This window comes from Myotis yumanensis, unplaced genomic scaffold, assembly GCF_028538775.1.
Source record: "Myotis yumanensis isolate MYYU_CA2020_CCGP unplaced genomic scaffold, mMyoYum1.0.hap1 SCAF_7, whole genome shotgun sequence".
Classification (NCBI taxonomy): Eukaryota; Metazoa; Chordata; class Mammalia; order Chiroptera; family Vespertilionidae; genus Myotis; species Myotis yumanensis.
Window position 1 is genome coordinate 72,382,762 of NW_027223758.1, and position 20,911 is coordinate 72,403,672.

The 20,911-nt window shown below is 41.3% G+C and overlaps 1 protein-coding gene across 1 annotated transcript in view; it reads right to left on the reverse strand.

The window, feature by feature from the left end:
• Positions 1-19,850, reverse strand: part of TOP1 (DNA topoisomerase I) — an 86,129-nt gene extending 66,279 nt beyond the window's left edge. The window contains exons 1-2 of the mRNA XM_070420972.1: positions 19,572-19,850; positions 19,248-19,272 (exon numbers count right to left, since the gene is read on the reverse strand). Of these exons, the coding sequence (XP_070277073.1) occupies positions 19,248-19,272; positions 19,572-19,604 (58 nt within the window). The 5' untranslated portion in view covers positions 19,605-19,850. The remainder of the gene's footprint in view (positions 1-19,247; positions 19,273-19,571) is intronic.
• Between the last annotated feature and the right edge of the window lie 1,061 nt (positions 19,851-20,911).

Genomic DNA, 20,911 nt, shown 5'->3' on the forward strand with positions numbered 1-20,911 from the left:
CCAAATCTTTTATATAAAATGTCCTGATGGGATCCTAGGTTATTCATTTTTCTGCTCTGGTCTCAGTTTTCTAATTTGTAAAATGATCTCCACTGGCCCCTTACACTTCCAATCACAAGAATTCTATGCCCTTAAAAAATTGTTTTATGTCAGCCCAGCCTGCATGACTCAGTGGTTGAGCGTTGACCTATGAACCAAGAGGTCATTTTTCAATTCCCAGTCAGGGCACATGCCTGGGTTGCAGGCTTGATCTCCAGTGTAGGGCGTGCAGGAAGCAGCCAATCAATGATTCTCTCTCATCATTGATGTTTCTATCTCTCTCTTCCTCTCCCGTCCTCTCTGGAAAAAAAAAAAAAAAATATATATATATGTATATATATATATATATATGTGTGTGTATATATATATATAAATTTTTTAGTTCAAACAAATTAAGGTAAAAAAAAATTGTTTTAATGCTCAAGAGCAGTGGTTCTCTAACTTTCCAGTGTATGAGACCTGGGATTTACCAGATATGTGCATTTTACCACATGCTCTCCAGGTGACTATAATCTACATCGCCCAGAATCCCTTGTTGTTTCTTGGTACTTTGAGCAGTAATAACAAATACCAGCCACATGCAATAATAAACATGCTACTAATTTCATTTTAATGTTTCTACCTCAATTATGTCTCTCTCTTCTTTAAAAGGCAGGCACAAGGTGATGCCTGAGGATTTTATTTTTAATTTACAGCTGAGAATATTGAGTCTCTACAATTGAGGAAGGAAGAGGTGTTTTCACCTATTATCCCAGGCCCTAATTAAGAGAAGCAAGATCTACACAGCTACCCCAACTTAGGTAAGGAACAGGGTAGTCAGGCTCTTTAGAATAGAAATTCTGTTGTTTGTGCATCAGAGGGCAGAGCCATGCTTAGACAGAAACAGTTAACTTGAGTCCTACTAGTGGAACTCGGTTGGGGAAATGACTAGAGAAAAAAATGGATAAAGACTTAATGAAGCTGCAAACTCACAGTCCACTTTTGACACTTAACTTACAGATTCCTTTGGGAGCTAGAGGCTACCAGATAATATGGAGTGCTGTGAACCTCCAGTGATACACACAAGCACCACTCAATCAGGTAAGCAACTGGCACTTCTTACCAATTCAAAGGTCAGTAAATTTTTCTGTAAAGGGACAGGTAGTAAATAGTTGAAGCTTTGCTGCACACTTGATCTCAGTTGCAGGCACTCAACTCTGCCAGTGTGGCACAAAAGCAGCCACAGGTTATATATAAATGAATGAGCATGGCTGCATTCCACTAAAACTTTATTTATGAACACTGAAATTTGAATTTCACATCATTTTTCCATGTCATGAAATAACATTCTCTTTTTAAAAACTGAAGTGTAATTGATATATAACATTGTTAGTTTCAGGTATACTTAACAGTATTCTTTATTTTATTCTTCCCCGCAACCAGTAAAAACTTTAAAAACCATTCTTAGTTCACGGGCTATACAAGAGAGACACCATTTGCAGGACACTGCACTAATAGACTAGAAACTAGCCCTTGTGTCCCCTATAAAAAGAGGTGCCTTTCTCAAATCAGTGTGAGTGGAAAATATCCTTCCTGCTTTACCTATAAGGCAGCGGTTCTCAACCTGTGGGTTGCGACCCCTTTGGGGGTCAAACGACCCTTTCACAGGGGTCGCCTAAGACCATCGGAAAACACATATATAATTACATATTGTTTTTGTGATTAATCACTATGCTTTAATTATGTTCAATTTGTAACAATGAAAATACATCCTGCATATCAGATATTTACATTACGATTCATAACAGTAGCAAAATTACAGTTATGAAGTAGCAATGAAAATAATTTTATGGTTGGGGGTCACCACAACATGAGGAACTGTATTAAAGGGTCGTGGCATTAGGAAGGTTGAGAATCACTGCTATAAGTCCTCTCTGACTCAATCGTTCTCCTAACCAATATCCAGGATAAGCCTGGCTCCCAACCCTCGCCTTCCTCCAAACAGCTCATGAGCAGCCATTCATCAACTTGAATTAGCGGTTAAAAATCTACTCCTGCTCTGCAGAACTAGAGAAAGTTAAGTCACATGAGTGCAAAGGGAAGGCCAATGCTGAGCCCACTGCTAATTCTGCTTCTTAAGCAGCAAGCTGGTTAAGTTTGTTATTTATCCCCCTTGAAGTGGAAACAACATCATAGTTGTTCACATACTGCTAAACCACCTCCAATGAAATTCCTTAGTAAAGTATACAGACTTCAAAGATCCTTCTGAAATGGGGGGTGTTAGTTAATCCCTGGTTAACGAAAAGATCCTTTTTCTTGAGTACTTAGATAAAGAGAGGTTTCTCGGATTTCTGAAATAACTGGCTCCAAGCTGAAGTGCTAAAAAATAAATTATCCAGGGGTCTTTGCTGCACAGGCAGGCAAGCTTTCCTCAAGAGGGAAAAGATTACACACTGAAGTGCAGCAGAGCCTACTAGTTAATGGTAGTAGTTTGGTAAGGATCCATTGTAAGTACAGACAAGTGCTCTATGAAGTGAGAGCCTTTAGGCGGATACTATATTAGTAGTAGCTCCACTACTCATATATTATCAGACTAACCCAGAATTCCCAGGAGGCAACTGAGTCACCCAGCCTCCCCCATTGACCTTGTTTTGTGTCACATTTAAGAACTCAGGCTGTGGCATCAGATAGGCCTAATCAGCCTCCCATCTCTGTGGGTTACTTATAACCCACACAGCCTTGAGCCTCAGATTCTTCAAAAGTAAACCAAATAAACCTCTGAGCCTCAGTTTCTTCAAAGGTGAAGTGGAGACAGTAAATATTCAAATTATCAGCTATTTCATTCCTTTCCCTTTCTTCTTCCCAATCTAAAATAACTGATCATAATTTGAAGCTAAAGCCGGAGGAAAGTGGACATTTCCTGGTCTTGAAACAGTTTACTTAAGGTGTTAAGGCCAACTATATCCACCATGTCAGTGGTTCGCACAGTGGCCAAGGATACAATCCCATTTGTTCCGTCAGACTACTGCTGTCTAGCTAACTGTGGGCTAGATGACTTATAAGAGGCAGCCTACATTCACTTCAAGCATGCAAATGAGAGGAAGACCCCAGGTTGGGTGTAAAGCACTGTTCTGACCTGCTTTTACTATCAGCAACATCTTGGATGAGTTAACTTCTTGAGTGTGTCTGCTTGCATATACAATCTTAGATTCTTTATCCTTATAGTCATTCACTCATTACTTGAGTACAATTTAACAAATACATATTTAACTTGTTATAGCAACATGCTAAAAACTTGCAATTTTAAATGAAGTTGTGAACTAATATCATCCATCCACTTTAAAGGATAAAGGTGCATATAAATGTAAGTTAATCTGTTTTGTCACCTACAAAATGGACATGGCCTACCTGATAGGGTTGCTAAAATGAAAATTTATTCAATCCAAAAGGCCTTAAATGTTCATCTTTGTGTAGTACTAAAGTACAATGGAGAACTGTCTGGGCTTCCAACTGCTTTAGTAAAAACAACTTACCAGTCATAAGTCCTCTTAGAATGTCACCCAAGCTAAGGTAATGTATGCACACAGAAGGAAGACTGTTTTTCAAACTTATAACACACTGAATTTACACCTGTTTTGGATTTTTAAGTTCCAAGAGCTCCAGCCATCCATATTCCGAGCAAAATATAAACCTGAATCTCTCTACTCTTACCTAAATTTTATCTAGAACTGTGCTATCCAATATGGTAGCTACCAGCTACATATGTAGCTATTTTAATCTTAAGTAAAATGAAATTTAAAAATTAAGCTCTTAGGCCACACTAGCCACATTTCAAGGGCTCAACAGTCTCATATGACTAACAGCTACCATATGGGACACCACAGGTACAGAACATTTCCATCATGACAGAAAGTTCTGTCAGTGAAAGTTCTATTTCAATCAGTGCTGACTGACAAGCACTTGGATCCAGGTCAACACCTTCCTTTTACTGGTAGGGAGAAGGAGGTACCATGTAGTGTGATTTTGCTCTGGTCACAGCTGATAAAGTCCAGTTGAGACCACCTTTGTCTGAATGCCTTGCCTACACCAACTCCCCTGCTGGACCCCAGAGGCCTTTTGCCTACATGGCAAAGCTCTACATGGTGTGTAGTTCCTTATGGCCAGCCAGAAGTTTGCCTGGCTAAAGTGGCCATCTCAAAAAGCAGGCCACTGCTGCACAGGGCTCCTGGAGAATCACAGCCTCAATGAGTGCTGGCCACCGAGGTAGAAATTAAACCTAGATAGAACAATTATTTTAAGCTTCAGGAGTATGGCAAACAAATTTCATTTTACCAACACATCTTTGTTCTCAAATAGAAGACAAAGTTGGAATTTTTTACTCTTGCCTCCTAAAGTAATTAAGCAGTACAAGGCCCTTATGAGGGCATTTGCATTTCATATACTCTTTTGTAGTGAGTCACAAGCACACCCCTGCACTGAAAATGCTTCTGCTTTTCCAGGAGGCAGAACTTAAAGGGGAAAAAGGACTTGTCTAACCTGAAAATGTACCAGCTCAATTAGGACAAGTTCATTCCTGCCAACTTGTTCTCCTTTGCTTGTAATTAAGTGAGGCCTTAATGCCTGAGAAGTCGTGAACGTGAGTACAAACCTTGTGCCAAAGCTACACAGAAATCCACAGCTCAGCTTAAGCAGCTTGTTTCCAATGGACATAGGCCTCAAAATGCCAACAAGTCCACAAGTTGTCTAGCCATAAAGGTGTCAAGTGTGTTGATGTGTTGCTTCATACATCCTATTACTAATTCAAACCTGGGGCCTTCACTGCCTAGAGTACCACTATGGAGGGTGCTTGACATGCACAGGACAGTCTCTGGAGGACAAGTGTAGAATGACTAAGCCTGAGCACAGATTGTTTAGAAGACTTTCTGGTGCTATGTAACTGGCTCCTTTTTATGTTGCAGAGGACCCTCCTACCATTATGAATTACTCCAACTTCATAATTATAAGGAAGTACAAGTACTGAACAACTACTGAGGCCCAGCTATCCACCTTGTGAAAAAAATAAACAAAGAGCACTGCTTAAAGAGGCTGAATCACTATAATACTAGTTCTAGGCATCATATAAATGTTGTGACTAAAGAATTTGATCAGTCAACTTATCTTATTCTTGTCAATTATTTGACTTTGGGGAAATAGTAGGACCAGGTACTAGGTGCTCTTTCATATGACTCTGAGGTAGCTATTATCCCTATTTTTACAGATGAGAAAACTAGGATAGAGTTGTGATTTGCTCAAGGCCACCCAGCTAACAAAAAGTTGAACCCAACGTTATATTTCACTGGGGAGCATGTGGACTTTGCCAACTGTCTTTCATTCTTCCTAAAAATGTGAGGCTCAACAGGAGAAAGAACTTCAAATCTTACTCTATTCTATTGGTTCTGAAACTTTAGTGTGCATCAGAGCACCTACTTGACTCCTTAAAACCTAGATGTTTGAGCCCCCACTCCCAGAGGTAGGTATGGATGAAACTGCATTTCCAAGTTCCTAGACAATGCTAATGCTAGTGATCAGGAAACCACACTTTAAGAATCACTGCTCTATTCAAATACTACCATTTCAATCACTGCCATCAATAGTTTAAAGACCCCTAACTTAATCTCAAGGGAGTGAGTGACCTACAAAGATTAGATCCTCAGCATTCCACTAAAGCCCCGCCTTAACCATCCTAGGAATACAGTGGGGCCTTGACTTAAGAGTGTCCTAACGAGTTTTTTGAGATACCAGCTGTCTCCCGGCTGATTTTTTGCATTGAGTTGAGAGAGTAATTTGAGTTAACAAGCTCCTTAACGAGCTCGGTCTCAGAACAAATTAAAGTCAAGGCCCCACTGTATTAGCATGAAAACAACCTCTCACTTTGTGCTCCATTTAGTCACCCAATCCTAAAAGATGACATCAGAATCAAATAAGCTTGTTAAACGTGGAAGTAGGAGAAAGGATTCAGATTCTGACAAGACACATAGTAAACAGCTGCAAAGACAGTTAAGTATCTGCTATTTAGGTAAATGCTCATTGAAAGGTAGAAGATATTTATTTAAATTAGAGTGGGATAATTATCAAGCTTTAATAAACATATTTTGGAAAATACTGTTCTGTTCCTTTTTTAAAAATCCTATAAGCTTAAGAGCTCAACCAATTGAGTACCTTAATCAAATGAGGCAAAACACCCATCTTAGCCATTTACAACAGTAAAATCCAGATAAATCAGATTCTCCAAAGGTCACTTATGATCACCTGAATTAATCAGTCACCTAAGATTGTTAACATATATTTAAAATGCAGATTTCTCAGTATACTTCACTACAGAATCAACTTAGAGACATAAGACTAGGAATACAGTGAGGCCTTGACTTACGAGTTTAATTCGTTCCGAGACCGAGCTCGTTAACTCAAATTACTCTGTCACCTCAATGCAAAAAATCAGCCGAGAGACAGCTGGTATCTCAAAAAACTCGTTAGTCGGGACATTCGTAAGTCAAGGCCCCACTATATGTATTTTTACTAAACACTCCCAGATGATTCTTATACATGTTACAACGAAAATTTAGTGGAAAGCTCTCAATGTTTCTCATTTGATCTTCAATCAGCTAAGGGCTTCCCATTTCACAATATTTGTTGAAGGCCTCTTTATTGAACATACAGAATGAAATAATAATCTTTTTTTTAATATATATTTTATTGATTTTTTACAGAGAAGAAGGGAGAGGGATAGAGAGTTAGAAACATCCATGAGAGAGAAACATCAATCAGCTGCCTCCTGCACGCCCCCCACTGGGGATGTGCCCGCAACCAGGGTACATGCCCTTGACCGGAATCGAACCCAGGACCCTTGAGTCCGCAGGCCGACGCTCTATCCACTGAGCCAAACCAGTTCGGCTGAAATAATAATCTTGCCCACTTCCTAATAAAGTAAGAAAACATGAAAATTTCTCCAGACAAGAATGAAAAACTGGAACAGGACAAGGACTCCATGAAAGCCAGAGAAAAGTGGTCACTTCTGGCATGGGGTTAAGTGGTGACTGCAATAGACATCACTAGAAAGGAAACAGAGTATCTATGACTATGCCTTCAATACTAAAACAGGCTCTGAGATATTTCTAAGGAGCTTAGAATACTGGCTTCCTTCCTAAAAATAGGTGATAAATTGGAGAAGTCCTGGGTATACTTATTTAAACCCAAGAGGCACTCCAGGTAAAAAGAAATACTTGAACAGAACAAAACAGGATCATAGATTTGTGGAAAAAGAATGCACACTGAACTTTATTTTCAGGAAACAGGGTGGCTGGAGAAGACCTTTAAAAAACAACAAAATGTTTTCAATAAAAGCACTTAGCAAAGTATCTCCACTTTTGTACAATAGCACCTACTGGCCTACATATTTTCCTATGTGCAATCAGTGTGGATTCTGCTTGATGTTCTTCCAGTCTTATGCAAACACTTTTAGTATGTTTTCAGTCACTTACGGATACATTTCATCATATTGTATTATAACTTTAAAACTATTTCCCTAAAAATCTGAGCTCAAGATTATCTGACATCTCAATTCTAGAGTTACCTCAGGTCCTAAAGGAGTTCTATAGTATTTTCAGGACTATAAGGAGAAAAAAACTATTTTTTTTGTTTGTTAATCCTCACTCAAGGATATTCTTTCCATTGATTTTGAGAGAGTGGGAGGGAGGGAAACATTGATGTGAGAGGGACACATTGATTGGCTGCCTCCCTAATGGTTGCTTCCTGCATGCATCCTGACCTAGGCCAGGGACAGAGCCTGCAACTGAGGTACGTGCCCTGGACCAGAATGGAACCTGCAACCCTTCAGTCTGCAGGCTGACACTCTAACCACTGATCCAAACCAGCCAGGGCAAGGAGAAAATTTTTAACTTCTTGTTTGCCCAACTTGAATCCATTTCCCCACAGAGAAAACAACATACTTCTGCTAACTGACAACTTTCCCAACATTCCGAGTTTAGGGTAGTTGGTGCTAACATCTACAAAGGATTAGTTCTGCTGAAATGCCTATTTTTATATCACACAAGGGAAGAAGGTGATTTGATTTTTAAGGGGAAAAAGTAATAACTATCGTCAAACTATCACCAGCTGAACCTCCACTGAGCCCACCCCATCTGCCCAGGACTTCTGCACTGCTAAGGGAGACTTCACAGAGTTGGGGTATATGGCTTTGGAGAGCTTCTTGTTTGGAAGTGTAACAAGTGGCAGTTACAAAGACTAGTCAATTGTGTTCATCCTCTCCTTTTTTGGTTCCTTTTGGGTTAACTGAAACCATGAAAAATTATGAAACAGGTTCTGAGGTATGATCAATTCCCCGAGGCTCTTGTTTCTTTATTTCTAATGTTAAATAGCAAGAACTACCGACATTGCATCCATTCCGGTGAAAACACACTGACTGTAAGAATAAGGTACAGTTAAGTCTAACATTTAGTCTCAATCACTTTTCCAGTACTCAAATCACTATATAGTAATACCTCTATGTACTATGACCCTTCCTGAGTTTAACAGCTTTAGTGTATTGTCCATATCAAAATATTGCATGATTAGGAAGGAATTATAATAGTAAGTATATCCAAAGTGTTTCATAAAATTAGTTTCCCAGGAGTTTAAGTACTGAGTCTAATCCCTAAGATTTTAGTTTCTCAAATTTATAAAGATGGTGATTTCACACTCTTTATTACATTTCTAGTCACTCTGACAAATCTATCTGAAAACTATTCTAAAATTCATTCAGTACAGGTGTCTAATACAAAGAAACACTGAGAAATAAATGTATAGAACTTTAAACTATTCTTCTATTACATGTGAAAAAGTTTAATGAGCTTATAGGCATCCTAAAAATAAAGATTTTCTAGAACAGTTATGAATTTGAACATCTTTGGAAATGTAAGAACCTAGGTTTCCAATTTTTTAAGGAAAAAAACAACAAAAAACCTCCTAGTACTGGGAACTACTCTCTCTACATCACTCTTTCACTAAAGCATTAACTGCCAGAAAGTACCTTCCATCCCCATTCACCCTGGTATGACAGGAGCCTTTGTCCCATGGCCCAGTGAAAAATATGGAAATCTCAATGGAGAAAGTGACTGTACAGACCTACAACAGACTAACTTCAGAATGTTTGTTCTGAGAGCCATATGGGTTTATCTTGTTTACCTGTGTCTAGTCGTTACTAGTATTTACGTTCTGAATGTTTGAATTAATGAATATAGCAACTTAAATTTTCCATTTGCAATGAAACATGAAATTCTTAGCTTATAAGTAACCTTTTGCACTATCCCAAATTCAACGGGGAGAAAGTTACTCACTGCCAAAGATTTTTAAACTGTAATTTAACTTACAAGTAACAAGTGATTTGTACAGGGCCACAAAGTCAAGGCAAGTCTGTACCCTGAGCCAGCCTGTCTCAGATTCAAAGCAATAGTAGCATACTCAGGCTCCCTAGTGACCCCCCCCCCCCCCACTTGGGTACAATCTCACAATACCAAAATTTCAAGAAATTAAAGAAGTTTCCTTTGTACAAAAGACTAATGAAACAATCTCTGAAAGAGGTGTTTGGGGTTTTTTAAGGACTGACAAGGAACTGAAAATTTTGTTCTAAGCTTTACCTTTCTACAGTGATCCTCACATGCTCTTTAATCCTCAACCTTGTGAGGTTAAGTATTAGTTCACAGGTGAAGAACTAAGACTCGGAGGTTAACTTCCCCTTGGCTCAGAGTCTCTATCCTTTCCACTATATCAGGTTGCCTGACTTGGGGCAGTGCGGGGGGAAAGGGGTAGCCCCACCCAAATCCCCCCAAAACTATTAACATCCTGAATCAGAAAAATTATATAAAAGAAAGAAGCCAAAGTTTTGCAGACTTTTAAAAATCCAATTCTATCCAGCTGGTGTGGTTCAGTGGTTCAGCGTGGACCTATGAACCAGGAGGTCACGTCACAGTTTGATTCCTGGTCAGGGCACATGCCTGGATTGTGGGCTTGGACTCTAGTAGGTAATGTGCAGGAGGCAGCCAATGAATGATTATCTCATCATTGATGTTTCTCTCTCCCCACCTCTCCTTTCCTCTCTGAAATCAATAAAAATGTATTTTAAAAAATCCAATCCTATTTTGGACTCATACTGAGGGCAGTATAGCCATGCAATATTAACAAATATTCACATTCCCACAGGTTTTTCCCCATATACTTTAAGAACCATACATTCCTAAAATGTTTATATATTTTTTAATTGATTGATTTTTAGAGAGGAAGGAAGAGGGAAACATTGATGTGAGAGCACATCAATCATCTGCCTCCTGTAGGCCCCCTACAAGGGATTGAGCTGGCAACCCAGGTTGTGCCCTTGAACAGGAGTCAAACTGGCAACCTTTCATACATAGGACAACACCCATCAACTGAGCCACACCAGCCAGAGTCTTGGAAGACTCTTTAAAATTAGACTCTATTCTGTAGTTTCTATTCTACAAAATTAAATTATCTGGCCTACCTTTGATTGAATATTAATTTTGAAGTCTGCTCCTATTGTGATGCTTATCTGATAATCCTTTGTGTAAGACCTCTACTAAGATCCTTTTGGCTTCATCTAATGGACATTAGTGAACATACCCCTGACTCTGGTTTATTTTCAAGTAGCACTTCCAAAATAACATGTTCAAGGCAATTAAATACTCAACGTTAGATAGACTTATGAGCCATTACTGAAATGTCTGCTGACTACATTTTTTTAATCTCTCAACAGTATACACAACTGTTAACATGGTGTTCACTACTTAAATTCTCATACCTACCTCAGCTTTATTTAAGGCAGCGGTTCTCAACCTGTGGGTCGAGACCCCTTTGGGGGTTGAACGACCCTTTCACAGGGGTCGCCTAAGACCATCCTGCATATCAAATATTTACATTATGATTCATTACAGTAGCAACATTAGTTACGAAGTAGCAATGAAAATAATTTTATGGTTGGGTCACAACATGAGGAACAGTATTTAAAGAGCCAGAAGGTTGAGAACCACTGATTTAAGGGGTTCTTTTTTCCCAGGAATTACTACTTCATGGGAAGTTGAGTTGGTCACTTTAACCATATGGATAAATGAAAAATTAAGGTAACTTGGATGCTTTGAAAAATAGTGGCCTTTGAAAAAACATGTTGACACAAGATACACTGTATTTTGTGGTTAAAAAAAAGTCACAAATAATGAATTTGGCATTTCATTTATTAAATGTATCTAAAAGGTAAAGCTCTGGGTATCTTTTATTGAAAATCCATAGGAAAGGACTGAGAAATTAGTCACATCAATATACTTCTTTCATTTCTACGCCCGTCTTCTCTATAGCTGGAAGAGCTTCTTTTTAGCGATGACCACCTTGCCTTAGACTTGATCTTATAGAAAAGTAGGAACCATATATACATTGGGCTCCTACTTTCCCAAACCTAGACATAGATACACCACCTCTTATTTCACAGTGATTGCTTGATAGGTGGAAGAGATCAGTGTAGGCTATGCAGTTCAGTTAGGTGAAGATTCAACCAACTCTTGTTATATGCTACTGTTTACTATGTAAATGCCAGAAAGAACTGAAAGCATTAACAAGGAATACCAGTGAAGGAAGGAGTTACCAACATCACCACTTCGAACCTAATATTCAAAGTAAAGATCCATTTCAAAGTAGAAGCTGTCTGCCAACGTTTAAATTTTAAAATGTGAATAGAGAGGCACGTTCACATACTCATTTATTTCTCAATAGTCTGTGAAAAATAGAAATAACATCCTTGTTTGTACATGACAAAACAAAGTATAGTGGCCAGGGCAAGTTTCATAGTAAGAACAGGGATTTATCTAGATTTTTCTGATTTCTATTCCAATTTTCTATTTTACCACAGCTGCTCAAGAGTATGCTATCTCCTCATAGCCTCCCTCTTCATCACTTATACCCTTCAATATCAACCTGGTTCCAGCCTTAACACCAAAGCATCTCCTGAAAACCTAACATTCCAGGTGCAAGGGGTCTAAGATATCTCTATCAGCAGATAATTAAGGGCAGGCTGTGACATCTGTACTAGAAGCTTACAAACTACAACCTGAGTGGGATTTCTGGAATCTGAAAGGCAGTATACTACCAAAAAGGGGAGGTGAGAAGGTGTAAAAAGAAAGTTTCCTTTCCTGGTCCCTGGTTCTCCCACAAACCTATGTAATCTGTATTATTTGCATTAAATTCAGATTTGATGAATACAAAAACGTGGTGTTTGCTAAACTCTCAAAATTAGTTCCTTTCCTCTTATTTCCCCTTCTGCTGCTATGCAAGAGCTCTGACAGCTAACTACAAAGAAATAAAGGGGGGCGTGGCTGGTGTGGCTCAGTGGTTGAGTGTCGACTTATGAACCAGGAGGTCACAGTTCCAATCCCGGTCAGGGCACATGCCAGGTTGTGGGCTCAATCCCCAGCAGGGGGCGTGCAGGAGGCAGCCTATCAATGATTCTCAGCATTGATGTTTCTCTTCCTCTCTGAAACCAATAAAAATATCTTTTTTAAAAAGAAATAAAGGGGGCCATAACCGGTTTGGCTCAGTGGATAGAGCGTCGGCCTGCGGACTGAAAGATCCCAGGTTCAATTCCGGTCAAGGGCATGTACCTGGGTTGCGGGCGCATCCCCAGTGGGAGGTGTGCAGGAGGCGGCTGATCGATGTTTCTCTCTCATGGATGTTTCTGGCTCTCTCTCTCCCTTCCTCTCTGTAAAAAATCAATAAAATATATATTTTTAAAAAGAAATAAAGGGGGTTATAGGAATTGGGTAAAGTAAGGGGGTCTTAGCCAATGAGATCCCCTAATCCACCTATCCTGACACCTGCTAGGTAAGTCTTCTGCCCAACCAGTATTTTGCCTATGAAGCTTTATGTATCTGGGCATTCATATATAGTAGCAAGATCAAAATCTGAACTTTTACTAAACAGCAAAGGGTGCATTTCTAATGTATTCTGTTGTAAGACTAACCTTCAACATAAAATTTCCGGGTGGGGTGTGAGGGGAGGGGACCAAATCGCCAAGGATATCTCCTCCAAGAAATCTCCCAAGCATCTATCTTTGCTGGGCTGTGCTAAGAAAAATACAAAGACTACTGGGTTCAAGGGTTGACTGATTTGTTTTTGTTGTTAAAATACATACAGGAAAATGTCAGAATACCCAGGAATCTACTTATCTTGTTCTCAACATATTCAACACCAAAGAGAAATAAAGTCCCCAACATCCCTGATTGCTTTAACACCTATTGTGTTAGTATATTTATGTAGGTGTTTCAGAAATGCTAATGAACTGAGTCCTTTGGCTCCTTAAATCCAAAGACACAAAGTTAACTTCAAAGGCTCAAAGAGGAATTGAAGGCCTGGTAGAGATGCACCTTACCCCAAATCTAATCAGGAGGGCAGAAGGGAGATGTAAATAAAAATATCTGCCCAGCCGATGTGGCTCAGTGGTTGAGCATCAACCTGTGAACCAGGAGGTCACAGATTCCCCGTCAGGGCATATGCCTGGATTTTGGGCTCGATCCCCATGGAGGCTGTGCAGGAGGCAGCCAATCAATGATTCTCTCTCATCATTGATGTTTCTATTTCTATCTCCCTCTCTGAAATCAATAAAAATGTTTAAAAAATAAAAATTTGCTAGACATTTCAGAAAATATTTCAAGAATAATATATAAGGTAAAAGTGGCAGGGAGATAACTGAATGGATCTAAAAACTTAAGACAACAAATTAAAAATGAATAGCTACCAAAAATAAATTTAAAACTTAAATTTCCTAGCTCACTTGGAGTTTCTTTTCTAAAATATGGAGACATAAATGACAGCCATTAATACAGATTTTGATAAGGGGTGATCTAGCTTGATGATATTACAACCCATAAACCATAGAGATATACTTGACTTAATCAGCAAAGTCACTTCTCTCCCAGTTTAAAGAAAATTTAGAATCTTTCCTGAACATATGGAATAAAAATCATGTTAAACATTTATTTGCTATTAAATCACCTCAGCAAACTATTAGTCACTTTCTATAACACTACCAAAAATACCATTAATACCTAACAGATATTCCACTATAAACTATAAAGCTTTTCCCACCTAATATAGTTGAGGCTACCGTACTCCCCATATCTTTATCCCCCGTTCCCAGGACTTAGGCTATCAGCACAGAGCACACTGCAGACACCTAGATAGGCAGGTTGTGGGGAAAGGGAGAGGGTTGGCAAAATGCTAATCATTCCATGCTATTTGCCTCTACTTTATTTTAGATTTCCTACTTCAACTACTGGTGTGGAACCATGGAGATGGAAAGCTGCTTCTCAAACTTCAGATTTACTAGGCATGGAAATAGAAAAGACTTGTCCCAACTATTACTGCTCAAAGTTTAAACACAATTGAAAACTTCCTTTAAACACAGTAACTCATTCACTTCTTAAGGACCAGTTAGGAACTTCTCCCATCCCCAACTTTTTACCTTAAGAAGCCAAATTCTCAAACATTTTTTCCAATGCCTTTATTATGAGAAGTTAATGGTTTCAAATTAAGGGCAGTCAGATCATCTAAACCACAGGACACAGAAAAGTCACTCAACTGACTTTCTTCCACCTCTAAATGCAACGAATTGATTACATTTTACCTTTCAAGAGTGTTTTAAACTCAGGGTCCCAGATCAAATACTCATTTCAATAATTTCCCTAGCTTCATTCAAATGTAAATAATTACAATTTTGTCCACTTTCTAAGTGAACCTAAAGCTTTACTGGTGCTCAATGTAGTTTCATATGGAAAGAATGCAATCCCTCACAAAATATGCTTCTGGGGAAACAACTATGGGTTTGAGAAAAACCAGATTTTGCACTGAAAGTACGGCAGAAGTTGTTAAAAACCTGTAACATACACACCCACTGCACACCCAACTAATGTGAAATAACAATTTCAGTATAATCTGAAGGCTCCTAACGTGAAATAACATCTAGAAAGTACAACAGAATCATTTCCCATACCATCAGCAGAAGATAACTGTTATTATAATTAATAGACAACACAAAGCTTTCTCTAACATACTTACAGGCTAAAAAGGCAGGCTTTTTTTTGCACACCTCCCCATCCCCACGTGCCAAAAACAATAAAACCCAAGAGCTTAATTTTGGAATATAAGCTTTTAAGATATGTTAGGAATCCTTGGCACTGTATAATGTATAAATGAATACTAATTCACTAAGACCCAGAACAAATGAACAAATCCCTTTTTCAAACTCTCACAATTACCCATTTTTATGCTGATGTTAAAGAAAATAATCAGATTCAAAAAAATTTTTTCTACTATTGGTTAAAATGAGATTTGGGGACTGACCCCGGGTTCATATTTTCCATTTTACCTTACTTAGCAAAGAAAAGTGTGAGTTGATAACAATTAGCATTAATCCAGTATTCACCTTTCAAACCATGAGGTATTTCAGATTCCTTTAGTAACTCCTAGATTATCTTGTTTTACCACAGAACATCAGAATCTAAAATTTGTTTATGAGTCCTGATATACTGGTAATATAAAAAACACATGTTAACAGGCAACTTTAGTTTTATATCTAAGTGTGGTATAAAGATTCTACAACAGGTTGCTAATTCTGAAATTAGATTGCCCCAAGTAATCTACAGCGCTGGGAAAAGACGACACTGGAGCCTGATGCTTAAGTGTTTTTGGATTGAGGAGGAAGATGTGCCAGACTTCTCATTAGAAGTTTGTCGTTTTTAAAATGTGATAGGACCTTTCAGATAGCTACATCATCAGTCATCCCCCACCCCAATCTGCACCCAACAGCACGGAAGTACAACTATCTGCTAGCATCAGAAACAATTTATGTTTCATTCCCCCATCCCATTTGAATCCATTAAGCTAACCAGAATCAACACAAGATGATGTCAAACTACAACCCCATATAACATTCCTCAGAATAATCACTGATGGAATCAAGCATCTTACTTTGCTCATGCTGGGGAGGGAAGAACCCCACAACTCCAAAATAGGCAGACTTCAAGTCTTTGAAAGAGCAAAAGGATCACTACCCCTACAACCTGATGTTATCACTATCAACTCTACTGATAGCCTGACAGTACTGTAACCATGACTCAGCCCATTACAGTTAGAAGGGAAGTCTTTTAACTTAGGTAAAAGAGAATATAGTTTCTACTCCTGAAACTCCCAGCTCACGGTCAATATTTTAAATATAAATACATTTCACATATAAAAGATTTTCTCAACAATTGAGTATGGGTCAGAATGTTCTAAATCTCTAAGAACAGCCAATAGTTTTAACTAATGTAAAGAATGCGCTCCAAAGGGCAAAACCTTCTAGATCTTAGGGGATGAGGGCAGGAAAAATGAGGGATGTTTGCTTTAATATATGAACTTGCATAGTTAATCTGTAAGATGGCTTTAAGTTAGGTCCACTTAAAATTGAGCTTAAGCAAACTCTTAATACAAAGTTCAATAATGACATGTCATGAGCATAATTAAACATTGATTTTTATTTTTTCAAAACTGTCTTTTATAGTTACATAAATCAATTGCTAATTACCAGTGTTCCTTAATAGAGCAAGCACAGTGTTACTAACTCTACATCTTTCTTCTACACACTACAAGATAATCATTCCATTGTCAGACTCTTAGGATGGGGAGGCAATGAAAGTGCTTTTTCTCTTGAAGGAGCAGATTTAGATGAAAAAGTAAGCAAATGACGAACTATCCAATTCACCTCTCGCCTTTTTCAGCTCTGTAAGAAAGTAGAGCAGCTTCAAACAGAATCATCAGAATCATCTCAGAATCACATATATAGCATTGTGGCTAAAGCCTGTGAGCTTTGGAGTGCTCAACTCACTGCCCTGAGCAAGCTAATAAATAAACTTAAGCCTCAATTTCCTCATCTGTAAAATAGAGATTATAGTACCTAACTCATAAGTGTCCTTCTGAAGATTAAATTAGATGCTCCATAGAAAGAGCTGCAATTTGCGCCTGGCAAATAGAATGTATTCCGTAAATATTAGCAATTATTGTTATTACAAGTCAACACATTCTAAAAGTCAATACAGCCAGTTTACTCCAGCCTCTATAAAAATGGCCCACAGTCACTCACATATTCAATATTTCCTTTGTATAATTTAAGTGACGACCATGGAGGTTAACTTTCTGAGAAGGTACTAAACTCTGCTTCATTACTAAATATATTACCTACTCAGCCCCATTCTGAAAGTCAAAAGAACACTCTTTCTGTATTAAGATCCTTTCTCCAAGAGTTTTAAAAGGACTTCTTACATCCTTACCTGCCACATCCTTTCTTTGCTCCCACATCCCAAAAAAGCATATTTATACTCTGAAGTTTTCTGAACTCCAGGGGTCTCATCGCCCTCTTTTAAAATCCTAGGTTAGCTAAACATAGTTAAGACACTTAGCATCTATGTAGTCTTGCATAACACCCAGCTCGGAAGTCACCTTCTGGGAAACTTTCCCACCCCCAGACAAAATTAAGTCCCCTAGTCCCCAAAGCCTTTTGGGTATACATATGCCCCAGCACCTACCTTATAATTAACTAAGTATGTCTCCCCCAATAGACAGAATTGAGGGCAGGCGCAGCACTATGGTCTAGCACTGGGCTTGGCACATTTTAGGTGCTCAAGAAATGCCACATTTTTACTTAACCGGCCTATCTCCTGCCTGAGTACCATCTCTTGCTGGACGCCCCACTTCAAAATCTGAACATACAGCTGCTCTCAGTAGAGCAGGCTAACATGATGGGCTGCTGATGACAACATCAGAAAACCTACTCATCAGCTTCTCCCATTGGAGAGGTTCCTGGAACCCCAACTCAACTGAACAAGATTATGTACCAACAGAATTTGTGGGAATTCCCAGCACACCAGATCTCCTTAACCAAGAAGGCTGAAAAGGCTCAAAGAGTAAGCCTTTTATTGGGAGAATCTTCACTGGGTAACTGAAGTGAAAATATTCAAGGAATAAATGCCTTGCTTTGGCTGAACCGAGTTCGAAAACATAAAGATCTGGGGGAAGCAAATAGCTCTTGATACCTGAAAAAAAAAACACAGCGGCTTTTGAAAAAGAATGAACAGGAAGCAGGGTGGGTTGCTGGCCACTCTTTGTTTCAATAAATAAAATTTTTTTTTTCCTTCCCCACAGTCCAAAAGAAAAAGCCAATACCCCAGGACCATGATGAGATGCTCCACAACCTTTCCCCCTGACAAGTACACTAAACTGCATTTCTTAAAAAGCACTGCCTTAGGAACCTCAGCCACTTGAAAAGTTCTAGTCAATCACACTTTACCTTCATTTTTTTTAAATCAATATGCCCGAGTTCAACATTTACATTGGGTGGCCCATAGAGAACTTGTAAACTTTTTGAAGGGAGGTACTACTACTTACTACCTTTGCAAACAACACAACTTGGGAAAAACAATCTCAAAATAGGAAGAACTCCACAAAGGGTGGCTTTAGTTTTACAGCCATAATTCCTATCATAAACATCTTACAAAAAAAAAAAATCAACAGTTGCCAGAGGGAAGCTTTCATTCTGGATGCAGAAAAGGAAACAAACAAGCAGCAGAAAGGGAATTACCCCCAAAATAAAGTTCACTTTGGGGGAAAAAAAAAAAGTCACAATTCCGTCCCCCACCCTTCCCTGCCCGGCGAGGGCTGTGATGTACACGGCTTTGCTCTGCAGAGAGCTCTCTCTGGGCAGCTCAGGGAAGGAGCCGAGGGAGGGAGAGAAAGGCTCAGGCACTGAAAGGAGAGGAGAGAGAAAAAGAAAATGGCGCAGAGACTAAGTCCCGACTGTCGACAAGGCGACTTTCCCGGGAGAAATCCGGACCCGCACAGGCTGCCCGAGGCCTGGCTGCAGGCGACACGGGGTCTCCGTTGCCCCCTCTCGGGAGGGCTGCGATCTGGGGGGGCTGGGATTCCCGGAAAGCAGGTCTAGAGGCGGCCCGATGGGAACAATGGGGCCGGTGAGCGAGGAGCCCGGACTTAGTCTCTGGGACGCCATGTCTGTCCTCTGCCGGCGCCGGCGGGCGCGGGGCAGGCGGCCGGCGACGGGGGGAAGGGGGGAGGGGGGGGGGGTCCGGGGTCGGGGCGGGGGGCACACTCACCATTCAATCGGAAATCCGCTTCGATCTGGAGGGAGAAAAGGAGAGACTATGAGACAACAGGGACATGAACCCCGCGGGCGGCGAGCGCGCGCACCGGGGGCCTGGCCCTCCCTGCGCCCCCCAGGGGTGGGGGCCCCGGGGAGGGCCCGAGGGGGCAGCCATCCCCCCACACCGTAACTTCGGAGCTTTCGTCCGGGGCCTAGAGGTCAGATGTCCTCTGGCCGACCGCCCCTGGCCGGGGGCTCCGGCCTGTCAAAGCCGGAGGTCGGGGCCGGGGCCGGAGACCGCGGGGGGCCGAGGCGGGGAGCGGAGGTCGGGCTGTACCTGGGAATCGTTGTGCAGATGGTCCCCACTCATTTCGGCCGGAGCGGCGAGCGCGGCGGGCGGCTAGGGGCGCCGAGGAGACGCAGGCGGTCAGGACCGGCCTGTGCGGGCGGACGGGGGCTCTCGGAGGCTCCCGGAGGCGCGGGTAAGCGGGGGCGGGGGCGGAGGGTCTGAGCCTCCGGGAACGCTGAGGCGGCGGCTGCGGCGGCGGCGACGCTCAGACTGCCGGGCCGGCGGCGAGAGCAGACCCCAGCAGTTGTGTAACAGCCTAAGTTCGCATTTCGACTCACTGCGCCTGCGCGGCCGCTTTTAAACGGGACGTCTGCGACGTCAGAGACTCGTGGAAAGAGGCCGAGCGTGGCGGGGACCGCCCCCTCGCGCTTCCAAAGGAGTACCTGGTTTTGCATCGACTGCCCCGCCCCTAGCCCACGCGTGACGCTATGATTTGCATAAGGAGCCGGCTCCTCCCACGGCCGCCCACCCTCAGCAACCTACACCTATTCTTCCTCTCCCGGAGCCTTTTCTCGGAACCCTGGTCCCCGCTGATGGCAGTGCGCAGGCGCAGCCTGGACCCGCCTCCGACCCGGCGGGCCGCGCGGCCACGTGGTGGGCCTTTAAAGGCAGACCGCGCCGGGCGGGCGGGAGGCGATATCCCGCTTCTGCACCTCCCCGGGACTGCTCTGCCTTGGTGACGGGGGTCCCAGGGCTCCCACCAGCGCTTCCTCACTCATTCACCAGACTCGGAGGCCGCTTGGCGGGAGGAGCCCCCGCCCCGGCCTTTGTCCAGGCTTTCCAACTTCTGTATTATTTCATGCACACTTCTTAAAATTTAATTTTACAACCAACCAAAGATCTGGTTCAGCTCCCGTTTTCAGCCGGGTACAGGAAGCCCTGGGGCACAAGAGGCGCAAAATCCTTTCGTTCATTCTACATTGAGCATCCACTGTGAGCCAGGAATTGTGACGAGAAAGGGGGTGGTGCAAGGGGTCAGGGGGAAGGAGGCCTGGAGTAAACACAACCGCAACCAAGCGTTGACCACCGCTGGAACACTAGCACGCTATGGGACAGAGGGGGGCAGAACTGCAGTTTATGGAACATTGACTGTGTCCTCTGCTTTCTGAGTGAGTATACACACTAGCTCTGTGAAGTCGCCTATTTTACGGAAGTTTAACTATTACAGACGTGTGACCTACACCCACCTACTTGACATCTACACTTGGATAACTCACCATCTTCCTCCTCCATTAGGCTAGAAAAGCTCCACGCTGGACATCTTCTTCTCCCTCATTTCTCATTAGTCCAGCTGGTAGCATTTCTTTAATTTTTCTACTTCTCTCCCC